The sequence below is a fragment of the Phallusia mammillata genome, chromosome 7 (assembly GCF_965637545.1).
Source record: "Phallusia mammillata chromosome 7, kaPhaMamm4.hap1.1, whole genome shotgun sequence".
NCBI lineage: Eukaryota > Metazoa > Chordata > Ascidiacea > Phlebobranchia > Ascidiidae > Phallusia > Phallusia mammillata.
In genome coordinates, this window is record NC_137258.1 from 12,387,946 (window position 1) to 12,408,066 (window position 20,121).

The 20,121-nt window shown below is 35.7% G+C and overlaps 3 protein-coding genes across 6 annotated transcripts; 2 read left to right on the forward strand and 1 right to left on the reverse strand.

Moving 5' to 3' along the window:
- The first annotated feature begins 533 nt into the window (after nucleotides 1-533).
- Nucleotides 534-2,457, forward strand: LOC145238879 (33 kDa inner dynein arm light chain, axonemal). Its single transcript, XM_080102155.1, has 6 exons — nucleotides 534-707; nucleotides 1,205-1,384; nucleotides 1,474-1,606; nucleotides 1,727-1,905; nucleotides 2,085-2,249; nucleotides 2,317-2,457. Exons 1-6 carry the CDS (start codon nucleotides 627-629, stop codon nucleotides 2,350-2,352), a joined length of 774 nt encoding a protein of 257 aa, XP_079958281.1. The 5' UTR covers nucleotides 534-626; the 3' UTR covers nucleotides 2,353-2,457.
- A 357-nt stretch (nucleotides 2,458-2,814) lies between these two features.
- Nucleotides 2,815-10,058, reverse strand: LOC145238878 (uncharacterized protein C8orf34 homolog). 2 transcript variants are annotated; one of them, XM_080102154.1, is made up of 15 exons: nucleotides 9,935-10,058; nucleotides 9,718-9,810; nucleotides 8,602-8,677; nucleotides 8,025-8,171; nucleotides 7,871-7,968; nucleotides 7,699-7,798; nucleotides 7,555-7,639; nucleotides 7,211-7,337; nucleotides 7,063-7,145; nucleotides 6,829-6,931; nucleotides 5,573-5,691; nucleotides 5,099-5,172; nucleotides 3,821-3,912; nucleotides 3,340-3,382; nucleotides 2,815-3,271 (listed from the first exon to the last, which is right to left on the reverse strand). In XM_080102154.1, exons 1-15 carry the CDS (start codon nucleotides 9,995-9,997, stop codon nucleotides 3,213-3,215), a joined length of 1,362 nt encoding a protein of 453 aa, XP_079958280.1. In that variant the 5' UTR covers nucleotides 9,998-10,058; the 3' UTR covers nucleotides 2,815-3,212. The 2 variants fall into 2 exon arrangements, with proteins under 2 accessions (XP_079958280.1, XP_079958279.1); XM_080102153.1 differs by having other exon boundaries at nucleotides 7,555-7,642.
- Nucleotides 10,059-13,142: 3,084 nt separating this feature from the next.
- On the forward strand, nucleotides 13,143-19,841 carry LOC145237457 (tyrosine 3-monooxygenase-like). 3 transcript variants are annotated; one of them, XM_080100321.1, is made up of 12 exons: nucleotides 13,143-14,860; nucleotides 15,352-15,437; nucleotides 15,569-15,660; nucleotides 15,736-15,790; nucleotides 15,857-15,994; nucleotides 16,057-16,213; nucleotides 16,471-16,667; nucleotides 16,871-17,006; nucleotides 17,124-17,250; nucleotides 17,581-17,676; nucleotides 17,818-17,951; nucleotides 18,356-19,841. In XM_080100321.1, exons 2-12 carry the CDS (start codon nucleotides 15,389-15,391, stop codon nucleotides 18,435-18,437), a joined length of 1,263 nt encoding a protein of 420 aa, XP_079956447.1. In that variant the 5' UTR covers nucleotides 13,143-14,860; nucleotides 15,352-15,388; the 3' UTR covers nucleotides 18,438-19,841. The 3 variants fall into 3 exon arrangements, with proteins under 3 accessions (XP_079956447.1, XP_079956446.1, XP_079956448.1); XM_080100320.1 differs by having other exon boundaries at nucleotides 13,143-15,437; XM_080100322.1 differs by having other exon boundaries at nucleotides 13,143-15,437; nucleotides 15,580-15,660.
- Nucleotides 19,842-20,121: the final 280 nt, after the last annotated feature.

Sequence of the window (20,121 nt, forward strand, 5' to 3'; positions counted from 1 at the left end):
CAGGAGGCAGTCGAGAAACGCCTAGAAACTAACCACCCATGATAGGAAAGAGAGGTGTTCGATAAAAAAGAAATCACCAGAAGAAACCATGTGGGACAAATTAAAGCGGAAAACCAAAATGCCTTGATCGAAACTCTTTTGTTATTTTTTTTCGGAAAAGTTTTCATCATTTTATTTCAGTCCTTTCTTGTTTTTCTGTATTTTTTGTGTAATTTTTCTTACCGAACCCACTTGTCTAGACTAGGCTACATTCCCATTGTGCGTGATCTTTTTGCCCCTTTTAAAAAAATATTCTCTTTACCGCCAACAGTGACTTATTTCCATAACAACGGTTAGCTTTTCAGATAAGCTTACCTGGTGCAGCTAAAGTCAAACAAAACAATATATCGTTTGTTTAGATAAAAATATATGTGTTACTCAGATGTTTAATGTTGACTTTTCGACAGCAGTAAACTTAACGACCCAGAATATGTTAAAACTTTTAATATAGCATTCGGTTATGGTGGTAAAAGGGTAATGACAACTTCTCACTATTCAATTTGCTGTTTTTTATGTTAAGTTTTATAGCAACGCACATTTTTTCAGGTTTTTATTAAATGTGAAGTTCCACAAATAACAGAACAAATATGATACCACCAAACTCTTCACTGCTTAAATATGACAACCCTGTGCTTGTAAGTCGCAATACAGAAAAGAAGACACCAAAGGTATTGAAAAGCAAATTTCACTACAAATTAATTTTGTAACAGTGTAATTTTTAAGGCAAGCTTTTGTAAATTAGGTTCCATCTGTAGTGTTGATTTTAGTTTTTTAAAATTAATCTATCTTTAGTGTATGAAACAAGGGCAATTTGGAATTTATATTAAATTGATCTTGGTAAAACAATGGGTCAGTTATGTTGTTTAAAGCTGCTACCCCAATTCCCCACTAATATACACTTGGCCATTAAACACAATATGCCAACCCAGCATTTTGTGTTATTGCACACAAATCCACACAAAAACTGTCAGTGTGTCCATTGAGCTAAAATAAAGAGTGCAACAGCTTGAAACATACATCTACTTGGTTTGTAAATTAAAAATTAAGTATCTTTTTGGTCTTTTCCAACTGTTTTTAGAAGCTAAGTATCTGACAAATTATGTTTTGGAGGGAGTCTTTGAATAAAAATCATCTGAACTGGTTTGCTAACCTTTCTTCCTTTTAGTCAAGGGCACTAAAAGTAAGCCCACAGCAGCCGTCTAGTCAGGGTCCAGTACCAGCTCCTCCAAAGGGTGGACAGCTTTCACCAATTGATGCAAGTAAACAACAACAAACAGATGAAATTCTAAACAGTATTTTGCCACCTCGGGAATGGAATGAAGCAGGACAGCTCTGGGTTCAACAGGTAACTTTTCAGCGAAAAATTCAAAAAGATTCTTGGCAATATTAAAATGAAAACTACACATTCTGTAAATGTGCATCATTTAAAATTAGGTATCAAGTACTCCAGCTACAAGACTGGATGTTGTAAACCTGCAAGAAGAACTGGACAAACGTCTGCAGCAAAGACAAGCAAGAGAAACAGGAATATGTCCTGTGAGGCGGGAATTATATTCACAATGCTTTGGTATGCATGAAGTCTGAGATGTGTAGTTTTATTGGTACAAAAGTGGTTTGTTTCTTTTTCTTTTTATCAATTCTGTTTTGGCACAATTTGTTAAACTCAAACAATTTTCGCACATTTTAGATGAGCTTATTCGTCAAGTGACAATTAACTGTGCTGAAAGAGGGCTATTGCTGTTGAGGGTACGTGATGAAATTAGAATGACAATTGCAGCATATCAGACATTATATGAAAGCAGTGTGGCATTCGGCATGAGGAAGGCCTTGCAAGCAGAACAAGGGAAGGCTGACATGGAAAAGAAGGTTGACATTTAGTTGTTTGTTCAAACCAAAGATGTGTGTGCAGCTAAACAGTGACATTAAAACATCAACATATTTTTCAACATTTTGCAGTAATTATTTTGTAAGATAGATCTCGTATAGATGTACACTCAACCTTAATCAAACTTTTACATTTTTTGTGTGTATAAATGTATTTTTAGATCAGTGATCTTGATAATGAAAAAAGAGAATTGGAACGTACCGTAAATGAACTGAAGGCTAAGTGTGAGGCAATTGAAAAACGTGAAGCCGAAAGGCGTCAAGTTGAAGAAAAGAAACACTCTGAAGAAATTCAGTTCTTAAAGCGAACCAACCAACAACTTAAGGTAATGTAAAAAAGAGAAATGTTAAGCATGCTGGTTTTGGTTTTACCCTAATGCTTTCTATTTTTAGACACAACTGGAAGGAATTATTGCACCCAAGAAGTGACAGTGATGTGAAGTTGTTTGTTGACCTGTTTGTTACATGTTATGTAGGTTTTATCTTGTGTATATTTTGTACTTCAAATCGCTTTCATTTCATGTTAAAACTGTACTTGTGGGATGAAGTTTATTGTTGAGGTCAGGAGCAAATATTTATGCAACAGATTAAAAAGGGGCTATTTCTTACAAAACTTAATTTAATTTAGTACATAGCGATTTGGGACCATAAATACCTTGTTGCAATTTTTTGAATGTTGAAAAAAGATGAATGGTTACAACTAATGGCCTTCATGATACGGTGTCTGCAGATCATAGGTATTATAGGCTCATTCTGCATCTAACTAAAAAATGTAAGAACAATTTTGAAGAAACAAAATGCAACATAACATTTATGTTGCTTCAGTGGGCGCAAATTATTTAAAATAGTAACCAAGAACAACTGTCAGGTAATCTTTAAGTTGATACCAACTGACATTCATGACTAAATGTTTATTGTGTGACAGTATAAAAACTGTAATAAAAAGGTACAGAATCTAGGCACCGATAAAGGAATAAAAAGTACAGAATATGTGGATAGCAACTGCTAGAACTTTGCACAAACATAAAAAGTGATTAATAGCACCATCTAGAATGAAACTCGGAACAAAAAAGGCAATGTTAAGTGAGAAAAATTAAAAAGTTGTGTCAATCCTTGAGGCAAAACTACTAAAATATCTACAACCTATAAAATATTAATTGATTTTTCATAAAACTGTGGTGTGAAATACAATCACATGTAGTGGGGATAAACAGCTATGCTCCAATGTAATTCTTAACACAGTCTCCCCATGTTACTTTTCACAGGTTAATATAAGTGCTGATTCAAAGTCATTGTGCAGTTTTTGGTCTTTCTATGGATGATCTGTTGGATCGATGACTGATAGAACCTGAAATGTTTTCTATTTTATTTCTGTTCAAAAGATTTCCACACTAAATAGTCATTATAAAAACCTACCTTTGTTGCTTACTACAGATTGAGCACGGCTTCCACCACCAATCTGTTCAAATAAACTATTGTTTTATAAATGCATTATGCACTTTTGTAGCTTTTTTATTACACAAGACCAGTTCATTTTATCCAAGAAAGTGTAAATATATAGCTTGAATCCAGGCCATGTAACCAAAGTATCCTATCCTTTAATTTTTGCTTCAATGAAACCTAGCAAACCCAAATTAAACTTAAATGATTTCAATTATTGTTTGAAACACATCTTGATGGAGCAATTTAGGAACATATTCAGAAAGCAACACAATTTCTGAAAAATCAAGGGGTGAACCTTTGGCTTTAATTTTTGTTACCATTATTTCCTGCTGGAATTTTTCAGTTGTAAACTAAGGAATATAAATAGCCTGCCAAAGTCTTTTGTTAAGGCTCATAGTCAGTTTGACCAGCAGTTCTATCCAAAAATGAATACCCGATCAGTAAAACTACTCACTTTTGTACTTGTTTTATCTTCAACTGCTTTTGGTTTTGTAGCAGCAGCTTTATTTTTTCTTGCCTCTGCAGCTCTATAAGCAGCACTTCCAGCTAAAATGCCATTAACATATTCAATAAGTCAGTTGCATCACAACTGAAGTCAGTTACCAAATTTGTTACCAAAGAAATATGTGTTTGAATGCAAATCCTCAAATAATATTTACCTTTCGCAAGTATATGAGATATTACTCCTAAAAAGATTTGAATGGCTAGTTAAAATTTAATATTCAGCCACATATTTAATTGAGCTAGTTAATAAGACAAGGGTTCTGTGAAATATGTTTGTTTTTCAGTGTTGAAATGGATAGGGTTATGAACTACTGCAGTTAACATAATTTTTATGCAAATTTCATCCTATTCAACAAATTAGCACATATGTGCGATGAAGATTAAATTCAGTGTTTCATAACGGAACGAAATAAATAATTTTTGGCTCAAATACCGTAACGAAATAACAAATATTCAAAATACCGGAACGGAACGCAATACTGTTATATTTTATTCCGGTATTTCGTTCTGGACATTTGACATGAAACAATTGCTGAAAATTTCGCGCCGTTAAGATATAATAAAAATTGAGGCTCCTACAATTTACATCCGTTTGACCATTATTGACAAATGTTATGTGACATAACAACTACCGACAATAACTCTTGTGTGTTGCAACTTTCTTTCTTTTTTCGGTTAATAGTTGTAAAGACCACAAAGAAATGTTCTTGTTTTCAGACCGAAATACCGAAAAATACCGTTATAATTTTATTTCGGTCAGACAGGAACGAAATGAAAATATCGGTCCAGAACGAAATAAATAATTTGCTCAGAACGAATAACGTTATTTGGTTTCGTTCCGTTCCAGTATGAAACACTGATTAAAATATGTGGCATGTGTTTCTAACCTTCTGCACTCATATATTACCTTCTGTACCCCAATGTATTAATTAACCCTACTCACAATTAGAGTTAGAAGTCAAGTCATTACAATTTGAATGCCATAAACTGCAATTAAATAAACAATCAGTAAACAAAATTGTCTTGAAAATGATTAAATGCCTAAAAATATTTTTGTTGAAAAGTGAAAGGATGATTTGTTGTTAAAATGCAAATATTTTTTTGTTAAATTTTACCGGAATAGCTGCAGTTGGACTTAATAAGCAGATGCTTTTTTAGTTTCAATTATTTGATTGGAAATAACTGATATATTTAGAAGCTGTTTTTTTATAATACGCTTATCAGTTACCTCTCTCCTTGGTTGTCTTTTGTGTTGCCATGTTATCTTTACTTATTTGGCTCTTGGTCCTTGCCTCAGTTGAACTAACAATTTTAATAAAAGTTTTAAACTTACTATCACCACCACAATTTGAGTAAAAGTAGTTAAAACGTGAATTTTAGTTAAACTTTTTTACTTTTGTGTAGTATATTTTTAAAGTTGACCAACATTTTAGTGCTTTTAACTGGTCCTTAATAATATGCCCAATGAAAAATGGTCAGAGCAATGCCTACACAGCTTTGTAGAGGACAACACCAGGTAAGTGGGTTTAGTTGTAAACACTTGGAATGAGGTTGTAAAGTAAATTTACTAACCACCCAATCACACCAGTACCTCAAAACACCAAAAAATCATAAGCTGTGGGTCCACAAATATTGTCATGATGGTAAGCTTACATGACTCCATAAAGGTAACCACACTATTCATGCGGGACTCAATACTCACTTTGATATATCAAACATATTGGCATTGAGTCTTCTTGCCAAAAGTGATGAATGACGACTTACAGTTGAATCCGCATCTGATTCAGGAGTTTCCCAAACAGGGCGTCGAGGACCAGTTACCTAAGAGAGAAATAATAAAAACATTTTTTTGTAATAAACAATTACACCAATGGGTTAAATACATTAGCCATATCAAACTGTTGGGAGTTTTTGCTTTATGTATACAGCGGTCAATAAAACACATGTTTTACAAGCTAAACGTATGTTTAACTTATAACCTCTATCCCATAATAATGATCCAAAGGGATAACTGCTTGGTCTATATCAGGCGCATGCAACATGCGGCCCGCGGGCCAAAGTCCGGCCCTCCAAGCTATATAAGCTAAATCAGCGTATTCCAACCAGTGGATTATACAGCAATCAGCCTACTTCACCGAATGTGACGTAACTATTACCTTTGTCTAGTAAACAATTATTTTGTTGCAAAAGCCAGTGTTGCGCTGAAACTCTGTATGTTGTAGAAAATAAATTTATTGGTGCTTTTGATAGAATTTCAAAATTGTTGTGCACATTAAAAAAAGCCCTCGCTTGAGATCCGAAATTGGTTATACGACCCACTGACGAAAAATTTTGCACACCCCTGGTCTATATGGACAATCAAAACACCACAAAAGCATGTTACATAAATTATCTAAATTCCATTTCCAGTCAAAAATGTGAAAAGTTGAGGCACAGTCACTGTACTACAGTAAAATAGTAAGTAACCAACCACTGGACCATGAGCATTATAACATCTTTTATAAATACACACACCCTTTAATCATATCTATTTAGCATATGAAGCAAATAAGCATAACAAAACTGGGAAAATTCAGCATTGTAAACCATTTCTTTCATGGCATTAACAAGTAGATACAGTGTTTGTTGCTGAGATAACATTTTGATTATCATACTTTGATTATGCAACAGTCACTCATTATGCAATATGCCATGTTTAAAGTTCTGGATCCAAGCATTTATTCTTTGCAACATTCTTTAATTCACAATTATGCTGTGGTCAATTTTAGTTTTTCAGTCCTGCTTTTAACACAGAAAGTTTTGCACATCAGCAGAAATAATGTCAGAAACACTGTATTTGCTAAGAAAAACTTTAAGGATAGTGAAATCTTTTCATAAAGAAAAATTCACCCTTGCTTGCAACTGAGCATAACAACTTCAATTCTTGCTCATCCATACAGGATCACTACAACAAAATACCTGTGAAGCACTTTCAAAATCATCTTCAATCTCAGGTGATATGTCTTGCTTTGCAGATATTTCTGGTATTGGACTAACAGCTCCACCCAGGCTATCAAAAAACCTGCACAAAAATGTAACAGTAAGTATGAAGGATCTAATGTTAACACATGGTATGTTAACTTAATTAATTGGAAATTACGTGCATAGCATACAACAGCATACACATTACAACCCAAATTATACATTTCTTACTTGGACATGTTTAACACAAGTTCAATTTCTTCCTTTCTGTGGGACAAGTTTCTTGTCGTATGCACACCTCCTTTTGGCGGACTCTGATTTTAACACAGTAAATAACATTTAGAAAACATAATGAGATAATTATTGATTATGTTTGCACCTTTACTCCCTCATTGTGTAAATCATCAAAATCTTCACAGATTTCTATAGTTTCATCATCTTCAGATTCCGGCGCATCTTCAGCAGTCTGTGTTCTATTTTTCATGTTTTCTTTTTCCACCATTGCCCTGTTAGAAGAGAAATACTGGGCCTAAAAAATTGTTTAAAAATTCAAGATGCATAAACTAAATATATGACAAAATACCGAAAACAACTCGATTTTTTTGGTTTATGACATGTTTTTAGTCACACACAAAATATTGCTATTGAATGCGACAAACAAATGTGTTAGTAGATCATAAAAAAATCACAAAATGCTTTCAATTAAAAAAATAAGCAACATACTTTAGGGCTTTTCGTCGTTGATCTTTTGACTGTGTCACATTTTTAGACGGCTTCTGGGATTTTAGTGTTTTGTCTGGTTTGTTGTCTGCTTAAAAATTAAAATTGACCAATAATAGTAATATGGATCAATGAAAACCATTTTACCTGAGTGTTTGCTTGATATTTCAGATTCCAAGCCACTAGAATTGTCACTGATTTGACCAAAAATTTTTGGTTTGGCATAAATTAATCTAAGATCTGCATCCTGTTAATAAAGTCATAATTGTTGACATGGTTATTATGATGCATAACAGCACTCTAAGCTAAAACAACCTACACCATCAACTGTTGTTTCATTCTGTGTTAAATCTTGGGAGCTTTTTGCATTTCTGTCCCATAGAGGTTTTGTGGAGGCTGGCATGCTTTGGGACAGAGCTTCACAAAATGAACTGGTTATGGTCATTTTAAACCTACCGTTACATTGTGTATACCTTTGCTATCTTTAGTTGGAGATTTTTTGCTGTGAGACAACCATGGTTTATTGTACTGCCTTCCGGTTTTGTTGGAACCCTCAAAATCTTTTTTGTTTGGAAGAGTTGAAGAGAGTTTGTGTTTGTCTGGTGATGGCGTATCACTTTCTAAAATTAAAAAAATGGTTTTATTGTACAAACAGTTTGATTCCGAAACTCCATTTACCACCTTTCACAAAAAGTGTTTGGCCACGAATTACATGCTAAAGTGATATAAAATTCATTTTTTTTACATTTGTAGGTTCTCAAAAGTGCTAGGTTCTCAAAAGTGCTCAAAAAATACAGTTTATTAAATTAGACTATTTTGTGTAGTAGAGAAGTTGTTTCTTGCAAAGGTAAAGCATTTTTTCTGTTTAAAATAAACATACTAGGGCTTATCATGGAAAGTCAAAGTTACTTCCATTGAATATGTTACTAATTGCTGATGCCACCATTGGCAATTATGTGCAAATTCGGAAAAAATGAGTATATCTGTATACAAGTTTTTCAAAGTGCATTTTTGAGTAATTAATTAAAAAATAACATCAGTAAATAATACCACTCCATAGGTTGAGAGTTGCTGATTTACTTCTAACAGGTGATCCCTGTCCTAATATGGGTTTTGTTTCCAAAATCTACAAAAAAATATCTCACATAAGTGAAAAAACAGCTTGCAAAAAGTTATTTTAACAGCTTGCAAAGGGTTATTTTCTATTTTTTTTAATTTGCCAAAAACCTGAAATACAGCCAAAAACTCTTAACTATGATTTCACAAATAAATTTTAGAAAACAATAAATATATGCTACACCATTTCCAAGAAAACACATGATTACTTTCAGAGACAGAAACAATTGTACCTATGTATTTAATTCGCTGGTAACACTCCAGTGACAAACCACTATTAACCTCCAGTAATATGTAAACTTAATTAAACAAATTGTAAATGGCCATAATTGCCTGAAATGATTTGCAGACCGCTGGTTTAAGTTTTTGGGCTTTGTTCAATGATGCATCCATGCCTGTTAATTGAGTATTACTGGCAATGTGAATCATTCAGGACAAGGTACACTATTTCAAGCCTATTGATGAGGTTATACCAAATGAAGTCTCTTTGGTATTGCCACATGGCAAAAAATAGGGCCGTGGTGTTATTCCAACCCACAACAGAAGCCTGCATACCACTGGTGCCCTAACAACTACAGACTAAGATTATTACATATGAGTGTATTATTACTATATGTTCATCTTAGCTGAGTAATGGTCTTAATGGCGATCATCTACTATAAAGCTGACTTTTGTACCATGCAGGCAAGAATGCTTTTGATTTGACTTTTAGCAGGCTTGCCACCAAGTCTGAGTATCTTAGTTGGTAAAGAGTCAGCCATGAAAAGACTCCTGACATTGGTTCAAATCTCACCATGGGCTACATTTTTATGTATACATGCTCTTCTATATGGAAACACTTGAGAATGGAAGGAGAAATGGAATGATTCTCTGAATGGCCTTCAGTAGGCCTGACATACTATAATTTACATATAAAGGTGCAGTGGTCACTTGTCTGCATGAATGCTTCAGGGTTTTGAGACTAAAAGCTATGTATAGCAAGTACGATTGTTTTGGCTTTTAAACTGAGGTAATAAAGAATTAAAAAAGTAAGATTATAAGTAAACCAACCTTCTGACTTGCTTGATGTTTCTTTTTTAACATGTCTGACAAATAAGCAACTGGATTAGAAGGTAAGTCATGCACCAACTTGGCCATCATTTCCTAAACAACACAGTCACATCTAATTTTCATAGAATCAATCAAGGTATTTTACTAAAAAACAATATGTCTTTGTTCAAATTTTATCACCAATGCATTTAATTCTTCCATGAACAATTAACCTTACCTCAAATAATTCACTGATTTTGTTTTTTACCAGGTATGTGTGAATGCGTGATTTTGATGACATCTTGTATTTTAAAAAAGATCTGGTGTACTTTTGTAATTTACCTAGAGCTTTAACAAAATTGGTACCTGACATAAAAAACAATCCTTGACTAATATGAAAGCATAAGACAGGTGTATGACATGCAACATTTATAATTTTATACATATGTAAAAGAAATCTTTAAAAAGTCACTTAACAAAAAAGCCCTTGTGGTCATACCACTTTATCAGTGACTACATTGAAGTTCTGTTGTGAAAAGTTTTACCTAAAACCATATTGTAATATCAAGTTGAGTGGCGTTTTTAGTAATACTTCAAATGGTGCTAGACCAGTCTTTGCCTATAGGCATATATATATGTTTCTCATTTGTTACGAAAATGAAATATACTGGTAATGGTAAGCTGCAACTGCTGTCTGTCACTTTTCTGCAAAACAGTGTCAGAATATCTACCATACATTCAAAAAAATTCTGCGGAGACAGATAGTATTTTTAAAATATAATTCTTTTGTACCCCTTCCACATAAGTTTGAACATTGTTTCGCCCAGAATTAATTGCTAAACAGGGGATTTCCCTGTCAAACGATTGTCATTACAAAATTATTTCAAGCGGTTATACTTTTTTTAAATGTCGGCTGAAAGTTCCATATTAACCCTGCATATTTTAAAATTCGCTCTCTCTAAGTTTTAGGTACCTTTTAACCCAAATGGCACCAAGTTATGTAATTGTGACAAGCTAGTAAAAAGCGTACGCGTGGCGGTTGATTCTGTCACCTAGAACAGAAAGTCTGACTCTTTGCACCCTAAGAGCGTCAGGTCTTCTCTTGTCGTCACGATTGTCTTAATACAGATGTCACGGCTACGTTGTCCACGATGCGTTTTTAGCGAGTTTTTAAGCAGTGAACAGAGAAGGAAAAGTAAAAAATATACAAGCAAATCTGTACCATCAGGTTAATATCATTCATCCTAATCACATTCCGGTTTTTTTAATATAACTCCCTTTACCGACACAACGGTTACTGACAAACTACCAAATAATGACATTTTAAAAACTTTTCTGGTTTGTACAAGCAACTTAAAATTAGCAACCAGCATCGAAAGAGTTTGTTTTCCAGTGAAGGCTATATCATATCCTTCATTTTTTTTATGTTATCACACATCGCTCTTGCCAATTTTTTACGTCTTATACTATACTTATTAACATGAAAACTATAGTGATAAGTTGTTCTGACGCTTAAATCGCAGCATTTTTATTTGCTGAGAATCGACATCCAATCGTTCCAATTCGTTTGCAATTAAGTCTTTGTCCTAAGCAAACATATTTTACAAAAAAATGCTAGAATACAACAGGATTGTTTTAGAATATACACGATATTGTATTTTACCTTCGTTATCGCCCCATACCCTCCAGCTACCCCACGGTTTGCTCCATTTACTGAAATGGGGATCAAGAATCCTTCACAAGTTTCGATAGAAATAAGTCCCAACACAAAAACTACAATCAGCAGTTTGTTTTCCTGTAAATAAGAAGCTTTTTTTCGTTTACATATTGTCTTTTTGTTCCTGTCGTAAATCAACAAATTTTTAACTGTTCCAGGCTTTTTTTTAAAAAAAACGTTATAAATCCTGTCGCAACAACAACTTATCGGCAAATATATTGATTGTATCCCACCGCTAAAAAAGAAAGACTCCTTGTGCATGGCCGAAGCACGGCTGATATACCAGCAGTTTCCTGCTTGTAGCACAGCAGAGTGTATAAAATCAACTTTTAGATACTTCTGTACAACAACAAAACGTGATAGTTGCAGTATGTGCAGTACCATGTTAATTACCTTTGTAATATTTTACACGCCACAACGACAATTCGAATGTAATATAGCTAAAACGTACATATGCTTTTTTCTGTGTCACAAGGTTCATATCTCAAAATAACAAACACTATAGAGCAGTGGTTCTCAACCGGGGGTCCGCAAAGCGTTTTTAGGGGGCCAGCGACAACTTCCTAATTTTGCAGATAACGATATTGATAAAGAGCTATTTTAAAAAATATGTCTCAGCGTTTTAAAATAGCATGAAACTTGTTTAAAATCGTTCTTCATAGGCGACAAACCAAAATGCATTGTGACATTTTAGCCCCATTGTGATGCAACAGACGTAAATTTTCAATGGCAACAAACGTCACATCACAATGTAATGGCTCTTTATTATTGAGTTCCGATGTCGCAGTGCAGTCAAAGTGATTAATTTTTTGGTCCTGGACCAAACGTGGTTGGTATAGTCTGCACCATTTTTGGGTTGCTTGTTAATAAAATAGGACAAAAAATACCAAAACCTCCATAGGGGTCCGCGATTAGCTTGACAGTACCAAAAGGGGTCCGCAAAGGCAAAAAGGTTGAGAACCACTGCTATAGAGCAAATAGTTGACACCAGTGGTCTTCAACTTTTTTTAAAAGCGACCCCAATTAAAAAGAAGATGAAATCATCATTTACATGCGACGGTCGACCCATTTTTTTTCTTTCTGCCAAAATTGCCGAAACTGAAACTATTTTCATGTAAATTTTCCCGCTAATTTTTAAAGTCGACTTTAAATATTTGCATTCAGCGTGCATTATTACGGTCAAATGTTAGAATCCAAAAGTTTTATTTAATTTGGCCAATCTAATTCGCGTTATAGATCACCAGTTTGCAGAAATCAGTAAATTTATGTATTTTCCCTGTACCCGCTGTATTATTTTGTCATTCATGTGACTTTATTGCGTAACAATCGGTTGAACAACTCGTGTATTATATAGATTTGGGTCGCAACTATTCGGTTTTGGATTATTGCACCACAATTAAGGATTCGATCGTGACGCGAGGTACCAAGTTGTACTGCAAAACATGAGTGAAGGTTGTGAACTAGAACAAAAACGTATTATTTTTGGCTAACAAATTTAAAAGCCAATAAATTTAATTTATAGCGACCCCAGAAAAAGTTTAGGCGACCCCACTTGGGGTCGCGACCCACAGGTTGAAGACCACTGGTTTACACAATCAACCTAATTAAAAAGACATGTTTGGTCAAAACCAGGGTTGTCATCGACATTTATTCCTAAATAAGGACATTTAAAAAAAAATTCAAATGAAACACGTTTTTGAACAAATTTTTGCATGAAATAAGCTACCACAAGCCGACCAGTACCATGCGCTATTTACACTTCACATCCCATCATCCTTTGTACCAGAAAAGGGCTGTTATCAAAGCACTCAAAGACCAGGCCAGACGCTTGACGACAGACCCAGCATTGCTTCAGGCGGAGTTGCACAGGGTAAATGAGGCCCTGCGGTTAAATGGCTACCCGAACTGGATTCTCCGTGATCACAAAAAGGTTTCACGGAAAGAGATCCAGTACAAAGAACGTGCCTTCGTCACCTTACCCTACATACCAGGGTTAACAGATGTAATCCGTCGTATGTTGACCGATTTCGGAGTATCGGTTGGGGTCAAACCAGCAAACACCCTACGTCAGATGCTGTCGCACCCAAAAGACCCTCTAGAGTCTAGATGCTACTGCAACTAGGGGTGTGGTGTATGCTATACCATGCGGGGAGTGTGACGAAATATACATCGGTGAGACTGGTAGAAGTCTAAATACGCGCCGGAAGGAGCACGAAAGGGATGTGTGCAAGAATGATGCGAAGAAATCAGCGTTGGCAAACCATGCAACGACTCACCACCACAGCATTAATTTTTCTGCTGCTCAGGTGTTGGTGAAGGAAACTGATTATCACAAGCGAAGTTTCCTAGAGTCCTGGAACATCCATTCACGCGCCAACACAATGAACGTTAAAACAGATGTTCTAATGCCGATAAATTATCGGTCGCTTTTACACCACTGAGCTTGTTTTATCGCTACGGTGGTGCGAGTTTGCAGCCGCGCGATCTTGTTATCGCTGTTTTACATGTGTGTGTTTTGCATTTTGTCGCTTTAAAAGAAATTTGTCTTGCAAGTTATGTCATTATCCTGATGAAGGCGTCTTGTATAGGACGTCGAAACGTCGATTGTTTACAATAAAACTGCTGGATGAGCAATACTTGGTCATACAAATTTTTGCATGTATACGAATCACGACATATCACATTTATTGCCAGAAACAGTTAAGCTGTTCCGTTAACTCCTTGATGGTAGAAAATACGTGCATCTCACGACAGCTCAAGTCTAGGTGTACTTTTACTTTTAGAAGAGATTTGGCTGTCATTTCACTAAGTCTGTTCATTTGTATTGTTAAAAAAAAGACAAAATAAGGACCAAGTTGATTTTCGCTTTTTACTTTTGTGCGACCCGCGAACAATTTTTGCACGTAAATCATTGAATCGATGGTAGTAATTAAAACATTGATCATTAAATACAAAGTCATTGCATCTATTGTGGGCCAAGAATAGCCTTCCGCTCTTTGTGACGACATTACACATTCTGTTTGTTGCAAACATCGGCACTTGGGAAACTTTAAAACAGTTTTAACTGAGTAGTGGCAGAGGTGCTTTGTGTCAATTATTTTTGGCTTTGAAACAGAAAATTCAGCCTGATGTGCGGCCCGCTAAGTGTTTGTTAAACCCTAATATGGCACTTTATTCTCTTAGTCTTGGACCACCCTGATATAAAATGATTGGAGAGCGGCCTTCTGCGTAACGGTTTCGTAACGAAAACATGTCATATGATTTTGATCGACCGACAGACGCAATAACTGTCACCAACCTCGACGGTTGTGACGTAATAGAGGAGATAATCCAGCAAATATCAAAATCATGGAGGAATTGCGTCAGAAGCCAGCAATACCAGCTGGAGTGGGAACTCAATTACGCCGAGTTCTTGTTCTACATCTAAGATTGTAATAACCGTTGCCGGTAAAATGTGTAACCTAACTTGTTTAGCATCGATATTTATGATTGCTACAAAAGCTTCGAGTCGTTAGCTGTTTATTGTAGAATTTTGACAATACCGTGGTAGAGTTTTGACAAATCCTAGCTTAGCTGGAAAGTCACGGGCCGGAAACGACTAATCTAGCTTTACTGACCGTCCGAGAACTTTATGACAGTTACGGAATAGCCGTCATGTGTGACTTTGTTAATCTGAGGTACCGGTCACAGAGAATTTTTAAGAATTTAAATAATGATATCACGTTAGGTTCCTTCACACAGATTTTTCTTCAGTGCCAGAAAAAGGTGTTGCGACTGCTCAAAAACAGCAAAAATTATTAATTCTTGTTGTTTGGTAGTTCTTTTTTTTCTTCGCCGTTTAAGTGTTTCATTTATGTGCTCACAATCGCTTTCTTTCGTCGTACATGCTGTATTAAAAACGACTCAGGTTACAATTATTTTCATTGTACTTTTTGCAGCATTGAGCTCCTTTTTCGTTAACCTGTTCTTGCAGTCATGAGCCGTAGGAGAAGCCTAATCGATGATGCAAGAGATTCAAGTATTGGTAAGTTTTGTGCTTTTCATTGTTTTTGTTAATGGCGTATTGATAAACAACGGGATATTGTGACAACGCAGAGATTACGTAAATTTAAAATAATAAACCAATGTTAATCGAGCTACATCTTCATGTGTTAGACTCTTCTCAGGAGCGACTGGACACCATTGAAATGATCATTGAATCAAACTCTGGTCAATTGGAAAAGCAATTTGTTGTCGACATATTTGAGGTAAAGTACTTTTACGTTTTGCTGCAAATGGCACTGCTGTTTGCAATTGTGTTCAAAATTGTTTCTGTTTGGCAGAAGGAGGATACTATTGTTTTCGTGGAGTCGCGTGCAGAAATAAAATTAAAAAGGCGTAAGCAAAGTTATAGCGTTTTGCTTGTAATTGTTCACAAAAATAGCTGAAACTCTTTGTCAACAGAAAACAAAAACGGACCATCCTGTACCAACGGACTTTACGTTTTCTGTCAGGGATCAGCTGATAAAATTCTTGCAGTCCTGGAAAATGCAACGAAGCACAAACTTTTGGTCACCATATTCTCCTACTTTAAACAAACAGGTGTGTTATAAATTGACTGGAAATATTGGTTGGGAATAGTTGCTAAACCTATAATATACCAGGAATTTGGTTTCCACGTTCTAAGCAAGATTTGGACAAGTGCGAACACCTATCAACAGAATACGATCCAACAGTTCTAACTTCACATCCAGGCTTTTGCGACGAAAAATATAGGCAACGAAGGAATCAGATTTCGCAACTTGCCATGGAATATAAAGAGTAAGATCGTACAAGCCGGCATGGCGAAAACAAATAATGATCAAAATATACATTCATAAAAACCAAAAAAATAAACAAAAAACTTGAAGTAAAGTATCCGACAGTAGCAAGTCGAATCTATGGAATAAAAAGTCAAACGTGTTTTAATTATCCCAGTGTTAAATGCTTCCGCTAGAATGCGCTATAGAATACCAAAAATGTAACTGTTTTAATTTAAAACGGTCAAATATGAATGGCTTGATTCTATTGTTTTCAAGGACAAAAACAATTCCATCAATCGTGTACACGAAGGAAGAAACTGAAATTTGGGGTAAAGTTTATTCCAGTGTAAAGATGCAACACAAAAAATGGGCATGTGCTGAGTATTTAACTGGTTTTAACCTCCTTGAACGTCATTGTGGCTACTCCATCAACCAAATTCCACAACTTCAGACAGTTTCGGCATATTTGGAAAGTACGTTATGTAATAACTACACAATATACTCAACTCAGTTCGTGGTATTGTCCGAACCATCGTTTACATTAGATGTACTTATTTGCTCTTCATTAAATTAAATATACCAATCAAAAAATAACAATGTAACGCGCAACACAAATTTTTTGGATCACAAAAACTTAACTTTGTGTACTTAATTAACGTAACTATTGTCATGTCAGAAACGACCGGATTTCAGCTTCGGCCGATTGGCGGTTTGCTTACAGCTCGAGACTTTCTGGCAAGCTTGGCTTTCAAAGTATTTCAATGCACACAATACGTACGACATCATTCATCGCCCAATCACACGCCAGAACCGTGAGTTAATACAGATGCACAAGTTTTTTGTCGATTAAACAGTAAAAACATCTTTAGAATAAAGTACCAAACACATAACAGGTGGAACGTAGCTTTTATTCATTTTGCTTTCTGCAGGGACTGCTGTCACGAACTGATTGGTCATGTGCCGATGCTTTTAGACTCAACATTTGCTCAGTTTTCCCAGGAGATTGGTTTGGCATCGTTAGGAGTGAGTGACGAAGACATTGAAAAACTAGCCACGGTAACTATACACGTCGTATACTGTTTATGCTGTTCGCTTAAAGTACCTCGATGTGAAACCACATAATTTTCTGTCAAGCCCCACCCTTCCGCTTTACGTCCAACCTTAAAGGCATGATTGAATTTCACATGTAGCCTACATTCCTTTCATACATTCAAACAATCGATAGTCTTGACGCCCCAAACACCGAATTTAGTTGCTTTTAATATTTCCGCACTGGTGTGACTTTACCATCGATATTGTCCGTTTTTGATTACAATAGTATTAGACATGTCATTTTGGGTGGTGCTTCTATGTCAACCAGTGGCATAATGTACTTTTCTTCCTCAGTTATACTGGTTTACGGTTGAATTTGGGCTTTGCCGAGAGCACGGCCAAGTGAAAGCTTATGGAGCTGGTTTACTTTCATCTTGCGGAGAACTGCAGGTAAACAGTATATAGTTAAGTAAGTTAACTATACACAATTGTATATATTTTTACACATTTATTGTTTAGAATACAATTGGTATACTCACATCGCTATTTAGTGTTGCAAACATATGTTAATTTTGTTTGTTAATTTTGTAGCATGCAGTATCCGATGTGCCACAACATTTGCCGCTCGAGGTTGAAACCGCAGCTAGACAAGACTACCAAGACTCGGACTACCAGCCGCTGTACTTTGTTGCTGAAAGTCTGAGTCGTGCATTGGATCAAGTCAGGTGATCATTTATAAATGTAGTAATATACCCTTTGTACAAACGAAACCGGTTTGAAATTTGCCTAGCTTCATCAGAACCGAATCTAAACATCCTAATCACAAATTAACGAAAAAGGCAGCTTACTCCTGATCGTTAAACCGGAACAGCTAATAAATTAGTATTGACAACAAACTTACGATGCCAAAAAGTTCTTGCAGTAAAAAGTTTTATTAGAATTTTAGCAATAGTAAAATACCAAATAAAACCAAACCTATTATTACAAATATCAACTTATGGACAATAAGGAGTAGCAGCTTTGCCTTCGGTTTTCAAAAATCTAGTTCGGAATTTGGAATTTCAATGTTTCTACTAATCCTTTTAGTGCCTTACGGTATATGCTGAATGAAATATTTATGTTCGCACAGATACTTCTCGCGTCATAACATCAAGAGACCATTTTCTGTTCGATACAACGAAAACATCGATCGTATTCAACTGCAGACGTAGTCTATGATTTATCACGTACAAACATGAAACGCAAACTTATCAGCAGCAACACTGTACAAATTGCACATTCGTAACATCTAAAAAATATAATCTGTTATCACTTGCTGTGATTTGTAGCTAAAGGTTGATGAAAGAGCTAGGGATGTGGAAAGAAGCTGGAAAATTCGTTTGTTGCCGCGGGTTTGATTGCATTCTTTTCTTCTGATCCAGTCAATTGCGTTTCTAAAAACAGTTCGTTTGAAATCAGGTCAACAGTTGTAGCGCCAGCATGTACCTTTCGGTTGCATATATTTTTCTTTAGAACAGCTAGACAAGGCAACCTTTAACAAGGATTGAGAAATCACAGAATGTTTGGAAAAGACGATATAAATGTGTATTATTAGCCTACGTGTCACAACTTTGCCAGTGGGAATTGAATTATTCACGAATCTGTTCGCTAATTGGTTTAGCCTCAGTTTAAAGTCTTGTCTGGCCCCTTGAACATTTGAAACAGGTTTAGAGTACTTTTTTCAGTCCAACGATTTACATTTTTATTTTATCAAGGGGTGCGTGGCAACTTCTAGTGTGTGGCCCTTCATCGTTGTGTGAGTGAAAGGACTTAGCCTATTTACAGTTGTGCTTTTCCAAAGTTTGAACACGCACATTAAATTTGTAAACATAAAGATGGCTGCATAGTATGACTTAATTTCCTTTTTTGCTTTAGAAATTTTATGACAAATACGTCTTTGTGATTCACCTACGATTGTTACCCAACAAACAATTGAAAAAGCGAGTGCGTTGGTGTTAATTTAAGCAAATATGTTGAGAGTAGATTGAGGTTCGATTTAGTGTCAAACCTGTAAAAATATAAGGAACGTGAAGTTAGTCAGACTGTTACGGTGTAGTAGAGCGACCTTCACTGGTTGCTGTAAGCCTATAGAGGCAGTAAAAACTATTCAATTGCAGGGTGGCTGTGGTCTTTCTTATATTTAGGGTTTCCCAATGTTACCTTTTCAGCATTGTTTTAATATTTGGCACCATTTGTTGTTAAAGATTAGCGCAAATTGAATTCGATGTTTTAAACATAAGATTAAACTTTCCTGGTTTTCGCCGTGAAAATTGACAGAAAGTTGAAGTAAAAAAGCTTGGTGAAACATACAATATTAGTATACTTGGTGCCTGCTACAATTAAAATGTAGCCTTTAATCTAACGGCGGAACTTTTTAGCGAGGCATCAGGGCATTCAACACATTCCTACCATGAATTATTATTTATCGTGTTACATCTTTTAGTGGTTTTACCACGCACACTAGCATTTCGATAACCGACGAATTCTTATGTCACATGAGACAGGTGCCCCGCCACATCCGCGATTGCCATTTCCCCTCTGTAATTACGATCAGCATAAGTGATTGTGCGCTCTAAGCCCACTCAACGCTCTTAACGCAACTCGCGCAGTAATCGTAGCATAGAAAACGGCATGAACCACGTTGTCTGAAAGAGCCGGTACAGCTGTTCTGTTTGCAGTGAGAAGCATATGTGGTCCACGTGCAAGTTAACGTTCTTTGCCAACTATGGTTCAGATACAGCTTACTGTTTGTATGCTACGGGCGGCTTTTTGATATCATTTAATGGGTTGGTTGTGAGTTTACATGTGAGAAATTCGAGGAGACTTGGAGCCATTGTGTTCGCAGTGCAGTACAGT